Source organism: Micromys minutus (genome assembly GCF_963924665.1).
Source record: "Micromys minutus genome assembly, chromosome: 5".
Lineage (NCBI taxonomy): Eukaryota > Metazoa > Chordata > Mammalia > Rodentia > Muridae > Micromys > Micromys minutus.
In genome coordinates, this window is record NC_137974.1 from 13059134 (window position 1) to 13076330 (window position 17197).

The 17197-nt window shown below is 40.8% G+C and overlaps 1 protein-coding gene across 1 annotated transcript in view; it reads right to left on the reverse strand.

The window, feature by feature from the left end:
- The window catches only part of DIAPH3 (diaphanous related formin 3), a gene marked incomplete at both ends in the record, with an annotated part of 452874 nt that overhangs the window by 416081 nt on the left and 19596 nt on the right, over positions 1-17197 (reverse strand). Inside the window, one exon of the mRNA XM_080917022.1 lies at positions 12245-12277. Within this exon, the coding sequence (XP_080773148.1) occupies positions 12245-12277 (33 nt within the window). The remainder of the gene's footprint in view (positions 1-12244; positions 12278-17197) is intronic.

The following is a 17197-nucleotide window of genomic DNA, read 5'->3' on the forward strand; positions in this document are numbered from 1 at the left end:
TTGAGCTGTTAGGCCAAAGCACAGGCCAAGTCGACATGAAAATCTCTCAAACTGTGTGACAATAATGAACTCCCTCATAAGTGGGTAATCTCAGAACTTTAACAAACACCAGCAGAAAAAAAAAATGTGCACAACAGACACGCTAGAGCACTAAAAACCAATTTAATACCCAAAAACCTAACTCAAATATTAATATTTATTATACATGAAATGAAATGTAAATTAGCTCTGAAAATAAATATTGCACTTTGAGAGACGTATTTCAGTATTACTCACACACAGATATCATCTAAAGATATCAACAACTGCTTCCTAACTACCGAGTTTATATACTTCAACTAGCAATTCATTTTTTCCATACCTAGGAAACAAATTTATTACTGGGTAAAAGGCCACAACTGCCAGCCTAAATTGCAACAACCTGTACTTCAAACCCAGCTGAGAAGTCATCTCTGAGGTCTTCCCAAGATCAAGGTGACCCTGCTACTCCTCCTGAACCCTACCTACCTACAGTAGCACCCACTGGCATGCCACACTGCAAAGCTCAGTGACCATCTGCTCCCCCAGCGGTCCCAGGCAGAGACATTCTTGTAAACTTTTATATTCTATCAGGGTATTAGACACTCAATAAATGTATAATGAAGAGGCAGACAAAAAAAATGAATAAACAAGTACGCATACTCATTACATCTTTGTTCCATCTGAAAGCTCTTGATCTTATCCCCACATTTCTTCTGATTTAAGGAGATGCTCTCTAAATCATTCCATAAATATTTAAAAATCCTAAGATAGCACTTAAGAGCTACTGTTGAAAACCTAAGTACAGGAAGTCATAATTAACTCCTATTAATGGGCTCTGAAAGGCCCACCTGACTAAGTAAACACTTGAAATCATATAGAACTTGCTTCAGTATATTGTTCTTTCCATACAAAGCTGCCCTGCCCCATACTGGTATTTCTACATTACCTAAGAAAATAGTTCACATACAGGTTAGCAGAATAATTCCAAAAAAAAAAAAAAATCACTTTTATCACTTGCTTTTAACTTACAAAGGAAAACATAAAAATTTAGTAAACATATAAAATGAAGTTTTATTAGAGAAAGATTTCTACCCTACTAGACCAGTAAAATAATTAAGGTTGAGCTCTTGTATATTAAAGTTAACAAAAGCTAGGCAAAAAAAAAAAAAAAAAATCAAATGAACTGAATTAAATTTTTTTTCTCCATACAAATGATATCAACTTCCACTTATATCTCACAATACCTAGAATATCTCATGGTAGACTGAGCCCACCCTAGGAAGAAAACAAATCACAGAAAAGAATCAGAATCTGCAGAAGTGGTCTGTCAACAGAACTGTCAGTATCAAGGGACCAGAGAAGATGAGCTTCTCAAAGACCCCTTGAGAATCCACCGCACACAATCATGGGAACTTAAACGGGGACTGGGAACCACAGCTGTTGTCAGAATCATGAAAAGATGTCCTTAGAGAAGTTGATCTTTCTTACAGCCAAAACAAATCACATAGCCTTTTCCTGTTGGCATCTCCCAAATATCGTTACTCCTTTGGAATACAGAGTCTCAGCTTCATCTGAAATTTTGGAAATAATTGATTTCTCATCATAGCACCTGATAGGCCATCACAGTTCCAAAAGCTCTCTCTGGATTAAGGTTAACAGCTGTGATACAATTTTTAAAATGAGACACAGACATCCTGTACAGAGAAGGCTTGAAAGACAAAATAAGATCTTTCTAGAGGTTACACTTAGTGCTCTCAGTAGGGAAAGGAAGACCATTCCAGCATCAGCGAAAGTCCCTCATGAACATGTTCTCTGGGGCAGGCCTTCCACAATTTCCCTGGCTGCCACTGTGATACTGAGCAGGTCACTTGAACTCCCCTGCCTCTCTGTCCCCATCATTTAAAATGTTAAAAACAGTACTAAGACACATAAGTGAAAAGCATGTTCACAGCTAGTAGATCCTAAATACAAGCTAATGATTATACAGCACCAAATGTATATCTTATAAAGGAGGAATAATCATAATTCCCTAGTTATGAATTTTCTTTAGTTCTTTAAATTGTATCTTAAATGTATTTGGAGCACAAAAAAAAAAAAAAAAAAAGCCAGAAGGCTATAACGGCAAGATGGGGACATGTATTCCACTGAAGAGCTCCTAGCATCTATCACAAGCTTACAGCCAGTTACTGTATTCTCTAAGTAACCATTCTATTACTTGAAGAGCCACATATTGTCTGAAGGGTTTATATCAAGTTACAAAAACAGGATCCTACTACAGAAGGCTTAGAAGCCATGTTAACAAGCTAAAGGCGGAGTCTCATTCCCAGCCCTGTAGCAGACCTCAGTCATGGGCCTGTTCTCCCATCTCACCCCATTCCCTGGGGACTCTGCCAAATGCTTCTGTGGACTGAGCTTTCCTCCATCCCCAGCTCCCTCCCCAACCCCTTCTCCTTGTGTCAGTCATCTGTACCTAGCAACACTCTGAGGAGTGGACTCACTGTCTTGGGAATCAGGGAGCAGATTTTCATTCTCCCTCCTGTCTACCATTACAATTGCTCCACTCACATAACAGACCACATAGCAACAGGAGTCTGTCCTCTCACCCTATCGCCCCTCACTGGGGTCTCCTCAGAACCCACAACTTGACAAAGTGGATTCAGTGACAGACTTTGGAACACTTGGCCCTACGTGGGAGGTTTTCAACAAACCACTCCCCAAAGGCTCAGGGAACTCTGCAGAGGAGGAGGCAGAGAGACTAACTGCCAGTGAGAATGAAGACACCAAGGAAACAGCCTTCAAAGACAAAACAGGACACTAACACACATTCCCAGGCTGCAGCAGCAGGCACAGCTCTAAGCCAGATACAGTCCTAGTGCTGTAGAAGAGGACATGAGCTCCGGAACTCAGAAACTACCTCGAATTGGCAACTGCTAGGAAAGGAAAAATCAGTTTTCTCTAGAAGCTCACTGGGGATTCAAACCCCAGTTAAGGGCAGGCCCCATGCCAAGCAGCAAATGCCAACATCAAAGAACACAATGGTATTTATGGAGATCACTTGTGACATTCTTACCCAAAAGACATTATTTGTCTTTTGCTTATCTATTATGGTTTCTGATTTTGTGTTTTTATGGGGGCTTGTGTGTGTTTCTTGTGCTTTTTTGTTTTGTTTTGTTTTTCTGTTTTCTTTATTTTTTTTTTTTTTTCTTATTCATCTGTTTTATGAGAGAAAGGTAGCATGGCGTTAGATGGATGGGGAGGTAGGAAGGATCTGGGAGAAGTCAAGGAAGGGGAGCAGTGATCAGAATATACTATAGGAAAAATTTTTCAATAAAAAAAGCTAAGGCGCGACTACTGTGAAAGCTCCAGCTTCCTGGGGAGAAAGAAAAAGTGGTTAAAGAGACCAAACAAGTCAAAATGAGGACAGTGGCAGAAAGGATGTGAAGAGTCAAGAAATAACCAAAAGGAAACACTGGGAGGGTAGCTCCCTCCTAAGAGACTGTGAGAATAAAAACAAGCATGGGCTTAAGGGAGGGGTCTACGGAAGGGCATTAGTCCCTAGAGTAAATGGGACAATCATATGAAGGTAACCAGTAGGCCAGCGCATCAATCTGTCTCTATGAAGGAAAGGTCAGAGGTATCAACAGCAGTTGCAATCTTCAGAGGTAATCATCCAAGGAAGGCACCATATAGAGAGGAGAGCAGGGGCTGCAGAAAAGAAACTGCAGAAATAACAGATGAAGACAGGAAGACAAAACACACACACACAATAGAAATGTTAAAGAAAGGTCAGACAAGTATAAAACTTATAAATTTGGTCTCTCTAAAGAAATCTGTTTTTCAAAGAGAAAACCAATAATTACATCAGGTAATATAGATAAACCTAGTAAATTTGCAAGAAGTATAAATGACTAATACTATGAATTTGAAAGTCATTTTGTAATGTTTACCAAGGCACAACTGTGTTGCATGGTTAGCCTCCACAGTCAAACAGCTGTAGAAAACAATTGCTACAGTTGGTTTTGTTTTGTTTTGGTTTTTTGTTTTTTGTTTTTTTTTTTTTGGGGGGGGGGGTGGTTGGTTCGTTGTTTGGTTTGGTTTGGTTTTCCTTTAAAGGTGTCTCAGGCTAGCAGGCCAGCTGAGCAGGTAATGGCGTGCCCCACACTGACAAGTTCATTGACTGAGCTCAAAGCCTGGAACCCACAAACTCCCACGGGTTATCCTGTGACCTCCAATCCCTGATGGCACACATGCATGTGTTTTCCTTAAATGATAAGACAATAAATAAACAGAATATTGACTCTGTATGGACTACGGACAGACTTCTTGTCACAAGGCCACAGCTATAAGGGAAGACCCAGAGCCCAAGCTTCTTTCTCATTAGTTTGGCCTGTGAACTTTGGAATTCCAAAAGAAGGAAAATGATGTCTGTGTTTGTACCCGAGTTGTACTTGCATAGATGTCTGTATTCTGTAGACATGAAGAGACCATTCACCTGCCTCATCAATCCCAAGGACAGGGCACCCGCCATACCCTTCCCAACCCTCCCAAGTCCTTATCATTAAAGAATATGGGAGGATAAGCATTCTACTCAATAACTGAGCATCTGTAGATTTGGGACTGTGCACGGTGACTTGGAACCAACCCTAATGGATATGCAGGGACAACATACCCTTGCCTGCAAAGCTCAAACACAGAAAGTGGCAGAAATGAAAGGAGAAAGTAAAACCCAAAGCTGTTAGAAAAGGGAGGCTGGAAACTCAAAGAACAACATCAACTCTCATGTGTTATATGTGCTATCTAGACACATTCCAGCAGAAGCAAAATACACACAGATTACTCACCAAGACAGTCCACAATGTGAGACAGAAAGCAAAACCTACTGGGAAAGCTGGAAATCACACACGCTATAGCTGGTTGATAAGAAAATTACCAATTGGATGAAGAGGTTAGGAAAATTCCAGTCATTTAAGAACTAAACATAAGTGACTAAAAATACACTCATAGTTTTAAGAAAATGTTAAGTGAGCAACACAAACTATCCCCAACTGAGTAAGGGTGGCACATGCACTTTTAATCCCAGCACTCAGGAGCCAAAGGCGGATCTCTGTGAGTCCAAGGCCAGCCTGATCTACAGAGCAAGTTCCAAGACAGCCAAGTCTACCCAGAAAAACCCAACCTCAAGAAAACAAAAACAAATTTCTAACTGAATGAAAATGAAGTATCTAGTTATCTTTTCTGTAACTGTGATAAAACCAATGCAAAGAAACTTGGGGAAGGAAAGGGTTTACAGGACAAAACAACAGCAGTCCATCCTAGAGGGAAGCCAAGGCAGGAACCCAGACGCAAGGACTGGAGCAGAGGAAAACCTCTTCCTGCTGGCTCCCCATGGCCTGCTCAGCTTGCTTCCTTATACAGCCCAGGACCACCTACCCAGGAATGGCACCACTCCCATGGCTGGGCCCTTCCCACAGGAACCACTAATCAAGAGAAATGCTGCACCTCGAGTGCAGTTCCTTCTTCATACTCTAGTATGCAGCATCCTGACCAAAACTAACCCATACATGATGACAGTCAGCTGAGAGACACTATCACATGCCTCAAACAGAAGCTTAACGCATAAAGCTTCTTTATTAGCAACTAGCATTATAAGTTTCTTCCTTAAGAAATAGGAGAATAAATTTTACAAGGCAGAAAATACCTTCTAAAAGCCTAATATGTGTATAGAAGTGAACAAAGAAGGAAGAACCAAACCTATAGCATTGTTCAAATAATGAGGCAGACACAGTCCAACATAACCACGAGAGACTACTTAAGCGAATTCTCATTCTAAACTGTAGCTCTGATATCTGATAAGTATTTGTCAAGACCTAGCTATGACAGAGAAAAACGGTAGCCACAAATGAGCAGAGGGAACCTTTCGGTACAAATTATGACTGTAGTATATGAATAATTATAAATATGTACAAATATCAGACTTTAACCTTAAAACTGGAATATCATATATATCATGTATCCTGCTGAAACATGCAAGGTACTTATCATACCCACTTTTATATCTGCATGGTTTTAAATCTGCATGGTTTTATATCTCCTTGGTTTTATATCTGCATGGTTGTATATCTGCTTGGTTTTATATCTGCATAGTTTTATATCTGCATAGTTTATATCAGCATGGCTTTATAGCTGCATGGCTTTATAGCTGCATGGCTTTATAGCTGCATGGCTTTATATCATCTGCATGGTTTATATCTGCATGGTTTATAGCTGCATGGTTCATAGCTGCATTGTTTATATCTGCATGGTTTATATCTGCATCGTTTGCCAAGCACTTTAACTTAATTGTCCCTTGAACAATACCTGTAAATAGATACCAAATCTTAAAAGCTAATCACTTTCACTAACTGGCATGCTAACTGGTGACAGAGTTGTCACTCTAACCCATCTCTCCACAGGAAAACTTCAGGCAACAAAGAACAGCCGCTAATGGAAAGGCCCCATGACTTCCTCCAGCATCGCTGCAGGCCAGTATTTTGTTTTCTAGCTCTAGCTGCTACTTATGGGTCATCAAATCCACTTAGTGGATTAGATCACCATTCTGTTTTTTAAGTATTGGAGAAGAGTGAAGAAAAGTGGGGGAAAAAAATGGAGGGGAAAAGATCAGAGCTCATTACGTTTAGAAGCATCACATACTGGCTATAAAAACTTTGGTTCCAATTGACAATCAGCCTGTGGGTTTATGTGGGCTGAAACACAAAAGCAAACGTTACACCCTACCATGGGTCCCCATTAAAAGGACATTTGAATACCATTGCTAAAACCAAAAATGAGCAACAGGAAAAACTGTTAAATGTATATCCTTATACAATGGCAGAAAAGAAATAATGAGTCCAGTAGAAATACTGAAAATGGACGTAAGACGCAAGAGGAAACTTCCTAAATGCCAGAAGAATCCAGCTCTTCCTCCTTACCCTCCATGCCTGTCACCTCATCCCTCTCACCCTCCCTCCTCCTTGCCTCTTTACTTCTGAAAAAAACCTTAAAAGTCCAAGTCTTCAATGGAAATGGTACTGCATCAGCTCATTACTTTAGCACAGTGCCTGCTCTCTTAAACGCGTAAGGTGCACACATCTGTTTTTAAAGGACACTGCTTAAAGTTTACTTAAAGAGAAACCAACACTACAAAAATCCTTTGTTCCTAGAACAAGACTGCTGCCTGCCAAATTCAATTCTGATAACTCACAAAATAACCTTGAAGTGAGATGTACCTTTGCTGCCCTTCAACCAAGCAACCTAAAGGGATGAGTTTATTTCCTCTGTATGTAGGAGAAGAGTGGCCAGCATTTGAGTTGGGGTGTTTTCCTCTATTTCTCCACCTTGTTTTTTTTTTTTTTTTAAGTCCCAAAGATTTACCCATTTCCCTGATTTTGCGTTCCTGACAGCAGGGTTACTGACTTGCACCCCCTCACCCAGCTTTTAGGGTGCTGGTGATCTAAACTCACATCTTCACACTTGTACAGGAAGCACTTTATCCCCTGAGCCATTTCCCCCAGCCAAAGAACAGGGTTTCTAGCATTAGTGCTGCTACAGTGTCGATATTTCTAAGATACTGTTGCTTTAATGTAGGACCACAGAAAAATGCTATTCTTCTGACTTTTCTCCTGTTCTGCCTCAAAAAAAAAGCTATTCATACTGAGAAATTCTGCATTGAAGCACACATGGAGCATATATGCTTCTGAGAAGCTCAAATCTAATTACAACCACACGGCCAGCAAGGCATCAAAGCATCAGCAGCAATGCCTCCCTAAACTCTAACATGCCAGGCACCCTTTAAAGAGCCCTCAAAAGACCCTGGCACCCAGTCCCTTAGCACAGTTCAGCCACCACGTATGCACCTCTCTGCACAGCCTGCAGCAAATGTGGCACACTGTGTTTCTGTCTGCACACCAGGAGGCAATTATAAAGACACAAGGACAGGAAAGCACAAAACTGGGAGCAGCGCTTCAATACACTTCAGACAATACGGAACCCACCAGAAGCCCAAGAGAAAGAAGATATGACAAGCAGCGCTTTACAAACAAACGATCAAACAAGTGCTTAGCTTCTCAAGGCCACAGACAGAGCAAGGAAGGAGGGAGCACTGACTGTCAACAAGCCTCCAAATGCACTGCTCTTTCCCTGTACCCATCACCAACACGGAGAAAGGGAATTTTTTCTTCTGTTCAAAACGGTCATGCTCATTGTCTTCCAGTTCATCCTTCTCCAGACTACCGCCCCAGACTTCGCAGAGAACGAGACAAAGCACCAGATCAGAAAAGTGCCGAGGAGAAGCTGCAGTCTGGTACCCAGGGGAAGAGCTCCATCCAGGAGACAGCCACGTGCACAGCCGGGATGAAAGCAGAATCAAGGCGATGGGGACCAAGCAGGGAGATGGTCAGAATAACTGGGGCAGGGCCAACATCAGAGGAAAGTGTAAGGCTTGCTACAGAGACAGGTCACAGAGCTTATTCCTTTAACATCACCAGCCCTCGGGAGGCTGAGGCAGGTAAACTGCTTTGAGTTTAGGATCAGTGATGTCCAGACTACTGAGTGAGACCCTGTCCAAAATAAAATACCCTGTAAAAGGCATGGCGGGTGCTTTAGAAAAGTATGACACATACCTTGTCTCACTGTCTCTACCTTCCGAAAGTTTAAACTGGTGAGAACAGGAAATAGTGCCAGGTTAAAGATGCACTTAGCTTCCAAATATTTTGATCTTGCCAGAGTAAAGCTTAAGACAAGTGGAAGGAATGGGAACAGGATGGAGAAAGAAAGAAGTTTTCACCAGGGAGGAGTCCACCACTAACATAGCAGACATCAAGGATGTTTTCTAGAGTGTTCTATTAACGCTGCCCAATGACTGTTTCTACACTGAAGTAAAGACTGGCTCTGAAGTGTGTAAGGAAGGCCAAGAAAGAACAGCCTCTGAAAGAAAAGCACACTGTGTCTGAAGTCAGAATAAACCTCAAAAATACATAATGATCTAAACGAAAGGAAGGATGGAGCTGCTCCAAACTGTAGCCTACAGTTGGCCACATCCAAGGAGAGGATGGACTCAGCTCAGCACAAATATCATAAGCCCCCTTGTAACATTAGGGTGTGTGTGTGTGTGTGTGTGTGTGTGTGTGTGTGTGTGTGTGTATGAGAGAGAGCATGTACACACGTGTGTGCCAGTCAGAATCCAACTTAAGGTGTGCTCCTCCTCTATGTTCTCTGTCTCAATTTCTGAGACAGAGTCTATGGCTGAACCTGGAGGCCACTGGTGAGGTTTTCATAGGTTTAAAGGTATCTGCCCATCTCTGCTGAGGTAACACACACCATCACCTGAAGCTCTTCACAGAGGTGCTGGGATCCAACGCAGGCCTAATTCTTACATAGCAGGCAATTTACCAACTGAGCTATCTCTATCTTTAATCCATGCTATAAAATGTTTGTTCTACAACATTGTCGACCAACTAAATCCTCCAGAGCTCCCATGGACTAGAACACCAACCACTGAGCACATATGGAGAGACCCATGGCTCCAGTTGCATATGTAGCTGAGAATAGCAGTGTCTGACATCAATGGGAGGAGAGGCCTTTGGTCCAGGGAGGGCACATTTTCCCAATGTAGGGGAAGCCAAGGCACTGAGGTGGAGAGGGTGATTGGGAGCAAGTGCACCTTTGTGAAGACAAGTAGAGGGGGAGGGGGATGGGACTGGGGTGGTGAAGGGGATAATATTTCAAATGTAAATACAGAGAGTAATAAAAAAAATTTTAAATGTTTGTTCTAATATGTTTTGTAACTTGAACATGTTTGAGCCATAAAGCATTATTAATGAACCTTTAACACATTACCCTAAATGAATAAAGTCATTCTTTTTTAGTTAAAAATCTTCACAGACTATTTCATTTTGAAACATCAAAAACTGGGAAATCGGCGTAGACTGTTGGTTTCCCAGGCCTGGTGAGCAGAAGGAAAATATAAGCAGCGAGTATTTACAAGCACAGAGCTTTCTTCTGAAGACTTTGGAAATGTTCTAAACTAGATTATAGTGGTGGGCAATTTTTGTGAATATGCTAGAAACCACTTAATTATCAACTTTTAGTGGGTGAAATGAATGCTATGTAAATTGTATCTCAATAAAGCTATTACAGCGTAGTACAGTCTCATAAAATCCAAATATAAAACATAAAAATTACAGTTGACTTTATCGCTGACTTTAAGAAGCCATTCATTTATGGAGGCTGAGCATGCATCTTAGTGGTTAACGTGATTATCCTGGGTTCAATTCTCACCACCACAAAAAAAAAAAAAAACGGAGGTGGGGAGAAGAAGATATTCCTGTAAAACAAAGTGAGAGTCATGGGCATTGAAAGAAAGAACAACATTCAAGCTACCACCGGGGGGCAGGCCCTTGTAGACCGGTACTAAACTTGAAAGGTTCTCGGCTTCTATGCCTCGACTGTAAAATAAAAATAGCATCTTCTCAACAAGGAGAGAAGCCGACTGCCTAACCTATGTCAGGATTCAATATTATTGTTTTCTAAGCACTAGGCTGGCTACACTCCATCCGACACTACAGTCAATGCTGAAATGCATATAGAATAGCGTACACTGCACAGCCCACACCATTGCGGTTCATAGCTAAGGAGGAAAGTGCCTAGTTCTCAATGTATGTAGTGTGTGTGTGCATGTATGTGTATATACACACGTGTAGAGAGCCATTTGTGTGGCACCCAAACATGGCGCCGGCTTTCCGCCAAGGACTCAGCAAACAGAGCTGTTGCCCAGCCAAGAGACTTAGAGCGCACGCACCACATATGTCATAGCCCGCTCTCGGGGCATACTAATGAGTTACTGGAGAGTGCACCAATCAGGTAGTGACACGAGTCTCCTGGGCATATATAAGCAATGCATTTCTCTCCCACGTGGAGATCCCCTGCTCAGAGTATTGTACAATAAAGGTTGTTCGCAGAAGAATCCTGTTGTTGCACGCCTTTTCCTGCTGGCGGGAAGTGGGGCACACGACAAATGGTGCAGAAATCCCGGGTTTCGGCACCAGTTGCGGCGCGCCCCTCGCTTCCTGCTCTCCCCTTCAACTAAGAGGCTCCCACCATAAAGCGTGATCTGAGAAGAATCCTCTGGTGGTGGTCGTCTTTCCTCGCTGGTCGAGGAGCGCGCCACACACATGCTCACTTATACAGAGGTCAGAGTTCAACTTCAGGTGTCTTCCTCTATTGTTCCCCATCTATGACAGAGTAGACTGAGCCTGAACCTCACAATTAGACTAGATTAGGCTGGGTTTTAGGGAGACCTGCCTGGTGTTAAGGATCAGGACTATGTACAACACTGCTGAGAAAAATTCACATAAACACTTTGTTTTTAGATACTTATGCTAAAAAATGTTTTACTTAACATACGCACTATTCAGGAAAATATAGCAACACTCTACTTCAATTTTTAAATTGCTCATGTCAGGATCTATGTCTCATTTTCACACACCAACCTTATCCGGGTGCTAAAGCCAGCACTCTGGATATTTAAGATGACAAACATCCCGACTGCACTCTAATTCGCACTTGCTGTCAGTGATGGTGAAAACCAAACCCGGTTGGTGAGGTACTGGGTCTTCATTATTTGTGGCTGGTACTGTTATCATTCCTTTACCATTAACATGAGTATTTGTGCATCAAAAGTGTAATTCTCAAGAAGAATCATTTAACCTCACAGCTAAGGCACTCACTAGTTACTTAGAAAAAACCCTACTACTAACCTGAAAGTAAAGCAGATATGCCTGCTTCTCAGTTTTAAGCAGAATTTCTCAAATACATGCAGGGCATTTCAACCTGGCTTGCTTTAATTAGCAACTACATTTTTCTAGCAAGCCACCATGTCGGTAGCTGCTGTTCCTACCTCGTTTTGAAATCTGCAGCTCATCCTCAAGAATGAGAGCTGATTTGAATGATTCAAAGTTGACTAACAATTTGTAATGAAGCAAAATTTTTACATTAACATATTGACTATTCCTTTTCATAGCATACAAGCAACAATTTAACGTAGCTTACCAGTTCTTGCTCTTACGGTAGCACTATGAACACATTCTTAGCACATGCTGGTTTTGGCATTTTCGAAGATGTTAATGTAGCAAGCCAAGAGGAGTACAGTTAAGATACATTAACAAAGGGAAATTTAAAATAGCCTTACCATGTCATCTGTCAGTGTTCTAATATTTAAATGCTGCAAATGAAAAAAAAAATTAGTCAGTAATTTATAACACCTTTTTTATTTTAGTTAATGAGTACATTCTACAATGCTAACTTGAGGTAATTAAATTCCTGACAGGGTAATAAAAGTATATTAAGTATTGTTTTAATCAATTTGTCAAGAAGACAGACAAAAGTTACCCTGCACACAATAGTTTTAAATATTTACTAAAGTCTCTTGGATAAATATATTCTCCCAATTAATAATTAATACTATTCAATATTCAGACTCATACCATAATGATGTAATGATTTAAATATGACTTTCAGAAATTTTTGGTATTGTAAAACACTGTAGCTTTAAGTGTACCATTAGTATGCAGCATAACAGATAATGAAGTACTTTGCTGGCTTAATGAACGTAAGTAATTGTAGTAAGGATGAAGAGTGCAGTGAATGGCCATCTTCATCTTTAACAACACTTCGATTCATCACCAGTGGTGACAGTAGACACTTCTCAATTTCACTGTAGCTTACTGGAGACCTCTTTGGCTGATTTCCTGACTAGACAAACAAGGCCACTTTAGAAAATGAATAAATTAGTTTCACACAAAGCATAGTTCAAAAGGAAGAAGTATTTAGGAAGAAAAATATCTGTTTTAGTAATCAAGGGCAGGGCGGCAATTTGTATTCAGGTGGCTGTATTTAATTTCCAATTCTCCTTCCTTATTCACTGGAGCATTAGAGCTTTCAAAGACAGAAAGGGTCAAACATCTTTAAACAGGAAGCTAGAGCTATTCATTCACCGTTACAAAGGAAGATGTGCTAACAATTGTCATCTAACACATAAGTGTTACATAGTTAAATTTGACATTTACTGAACAGAATAAAATTTGCACTCATTTTGATCTATTGAGACAGCTTTAAATTCATCACTTTACCATGATGATCTCTACTAAAAACTGGTTAGTGTAAATAGTTCTCCATATTATCTGCCTTTACCAACATGTCCCTCCCTAATGAAGGGGGTAGGGGATAGACAAGAAAGAACCAGAAATAGACTTCATATACCAAGAGAAGGTGGCCATGTTAATGACCATGACTGGCCACTCCACTAAGTTCCAGACTCAACTACCTGCCGAATTAAAACAGCTCACTGTGAGCTAAGAAAAAGCAGTAATAATGCTGAACTACTGTTGAAACTCTTGGTATATAAAATATAGTTTTTAATAATACTATTGTATTAACAAGCCTGTAAAGTTTACAACCAGTGTCATCCAGAGACAGATACTACAAAACTAAATATCACAACTACACAGTTCTCAAAGAAGGTGCAAACCCTGCCTGTTCTGTGTGCACCTTCCAAAAGAACAGGTTCGCACACATTGACTTTGGTTAAATAAATCTACTTGCTATGATTCCACAATGGTCAGTATCACCAGTCACAGCTCAGCTGGCTCCTAAAATTGGTCATTTCAAGCACCTGTGACAGAAGAAACCTGACAGAGACAGGTTCTGAGAGTAGCATATCTAAGAATTATGGTATAATTCTTTAAAAGCAAAGTGAAGGAAATCAAGTATAAAGCTGAAATCCTATTTAGAATACTACATAACCTACTTCCCAATGGAAATACTACCAACTGAAGTTGTTTCAGGAAAACACCATAAAACTGATAGTTTTTTTATTTATTTTACTATTTTTTAATGTGCATTAGTATTTTGTCTGCATGCATGACTATGTGAGGGTATCAGATGTCCTAGAGGTGGTGCTACAGACAGTTGTAAGCCACCGCGTGGGTACTGGGAATCGAACCTGGGTCCTCAGGAAGAGTACCCAGTGCTCTTAACCACTAAGTCACCTCTCCAGCCTCAAGAGAGAGATTTTTAGAAGCAAACACTGAAAATAGACAATTTTAAGAAAAGTAAAAAGCTATGGCCTAAAACCTATAGAGGAGGTATAGAAGATCACTAGGTTGGTGGTACCTGCAATCCAAACACTTGGGAAGTAAAGGATAAAGAATTAGGAATGTAATGGCTAGCCTGGATACATATAAAATCTGAGGGCATCCTGGCTACAGAAGACTACATGACTTTTTCGGATGTTGTAAAAAAAAAAAAAAAGAAGAAGAAGAAGAAGAAGAAGAAAAGAAAAGAAAAATCAAAGTTTAAGTCATATAAGAAATAAAAGTCACATGCTATAAAATCAAAAGCTGCAAACACCAAAGAAAAACACATTTATGTTTTCAAAGGCCAAGAATTAGACAGCCTTTTATGTTAGAATTATATGCTCAATGTGTTGGCACACAACTGTAAATCCAGTATTTAGGAAACTGAGGCAAGAAGACCATAAGTTCAAGGCCAGACTGGACTACACTGACAAAAGAAGCCCAAATAACTAAATAAAATGTACACACAACTTTTCATGTAAGTGGGCAGTCACTTGTAAAAATCAGTTTCCTTTTTCCTAGTTCTGAGTTTGTGTTCTTCAGTTACCTCATTGCAGTAATTTCCAATGTAATGTAAATACTTGTTCACAGTTTAATCTTAGACTATGCAGGTATATATAAACCCAGAGACAGCATATTAGTAACTACACTATTTTACACACAGAAAAGTGTGATGAATCAAAACAGAATCACAAAACAGGGGTAGGAAACACAGAAAAAAACCCTCAAGAGCTGAAGGTAGGAGAGGCGAAACAGAGCCTGAGGAAAGCAAGCAAGCAGCTTAGGTCAGGTTTGTTATTGCTACTCTTCAGGAAATAACCGACCTGCAGTCTCACCAGCAGCCAGACAAGCTAGGAGGGTTCGGAATGGCAGCGAAGGCTAGGAGCCAAGCCTGTAGATACTGACTAAGGGGAAGAAAGCTAAAAATCCGACCTTAGGAATCTCTGTACCAAAACAATAAAGTCAAAAAATGCTTCATTTCAAACTTGAGTGACTTTCTCAAACATAATTATTTCCCTCCTCATGTAAGCACTGAAACTCTAAGATGAGCTTAGCCCTGGTGACTTCCCCTAAAAATTGTAAGGTCCCAAAACAGGCACTTCAAACCTAAAGGAAAAACACAGGTTGTAATGTGACAACTTCCTATGGGATACCTGACTGGAGGGAGGGGGTATCTGTGTGATGTGTTTATATGTAGGACATGTATGCACACATACTTGCATGCCACAATAGGCATCTGGGGGTGTGAGTGCTCACTTCGAACCTTATGTGAGGCGGGGTCTCTTGCTAACCACTGTTCACCCAGCTGGCCTGACCAGGAGTGTACAAAGTCCTGAAGCTGTTTGTATTTTAATGCTAATTTACTTCCCCAAGAAGGGCTGCCTACTCAGTACTCACGAGGTGACTTCATCTGAAGCTTCCCATTTTAATTAGTAAAATAAAGGTGAGAGCTGGTGGTTGGGTAGGGGGAGGTGGAGAGAGAGGGTCAGAGGTGAGAAGATGGGAGTGGAGGGGGAGGAAACTCCCAACATGGATGTCCACAAGGATGAACTAGATCCAGGTGGGCTTAATTGGCGTTAAATAGCTATGAACATTAAGGATTTTATAGGTCCAATATCTCATATAGAAGGGCAGTTTGTATCTTTGTCTATTTGACGTAATCTTGTTGTGTAGAGGGTTTGTGGATTGAGAACTTAACATATAACCTGTATGAAAAGCTACCGGGCCTTAGAGTTAGTTGTGTTTGTGTTGGGATTTGGGGTAAAGAAACACCCCAGGACAGAGGCAATACTGCCAAGGGAAGAGAGTCATTCGAAGGGACCTGGGTGGCAGCTCCGACAGAGAAACAGAGGCTGTGCGATGGCTCCGTACTAGAAGTGGGCCCACAGAGTGAGACCGCGAGACCAATAAAAAGATAAACATTTTTATTTTTTTAATATTTACTGCAACATATGAGTCTCAGGAGACTCTCCTGTATCTCTCCATCCCTGACCTTTGTGCCACATATTGCAGTAAAAACACCAGGATAATGACATACTCACAGTATCTGAGCTGGTATACATGTGCTCTCTGGATCCAAAGTCCTGCTCACAACTTACACAAGGAGCATTCTACCCAATGAAACTGCTTCCCAATCCTCAATGTTAATATTCAATTCGAGCTTTACCATTATTAAGCTCCCGCTGTCTGGAGGTCAGCTGATCTGGCTTATACACTTATAAAATGAAGAGTATCTACTGCCTTAAAAATGCAGAGAGCCAACAAGAATGACTAGTTGAAACCCTCAGAGCACTCTGTGGGGTCTGACCTCACTTTAGCATAGAAAAACTGAAGAGCATCTCCTCGATTGTTAAGGGGGGAACTGTACAGGATACACTGGTACTGGGGTGCTGGCCAACCAAGACACATTTAAATGAAGCACTTGAGCTTCCTAGTCAGAACAGCGACATCCACCATCGTCCGAGGGAAAGTAAAACCATGTGTCAATCGGTTCATGAGAAGCTCTGGCTGCAGCTACTTTGAGAACGAAAAGCTAAGGCTTATTAAATGGAAGCAGCTGAGAACACCATTAAAAAACTGACAAGCCAGAAGTAATTATTAGGAATGTATTTACCCATGAAAGAGTAAATAAAAACTTAAAAACATACAGTTTTAGAAATTAATGTGGCTTTTTGACATTCAGGCGCATGACCTGATGTGTTCTTGATGCTTTATGGCAATGGACCAGAATAACATTGCTGATACTAAAATGCACACAGCTCTGCACATAGAACCACCACTGGTAATTGGCTAAAAGTTAACTGGAGGCCATAAAGATTCTTTTCCTAAGCCAAAGCCTCACTCAACCTTTCTGCTTGGTCCTATATTCAACTTGCTAATTCTATTTTCTCTCTTAAAAGTAGGGGCATGACTTACAGAAAGGTAACAATGCTTTCTACTAATGACAGTTCCTAGGACAGATGGTCAAGAGGGTCACTGTGGAATTAAAGGAGAAAAAAGAGGCTTTT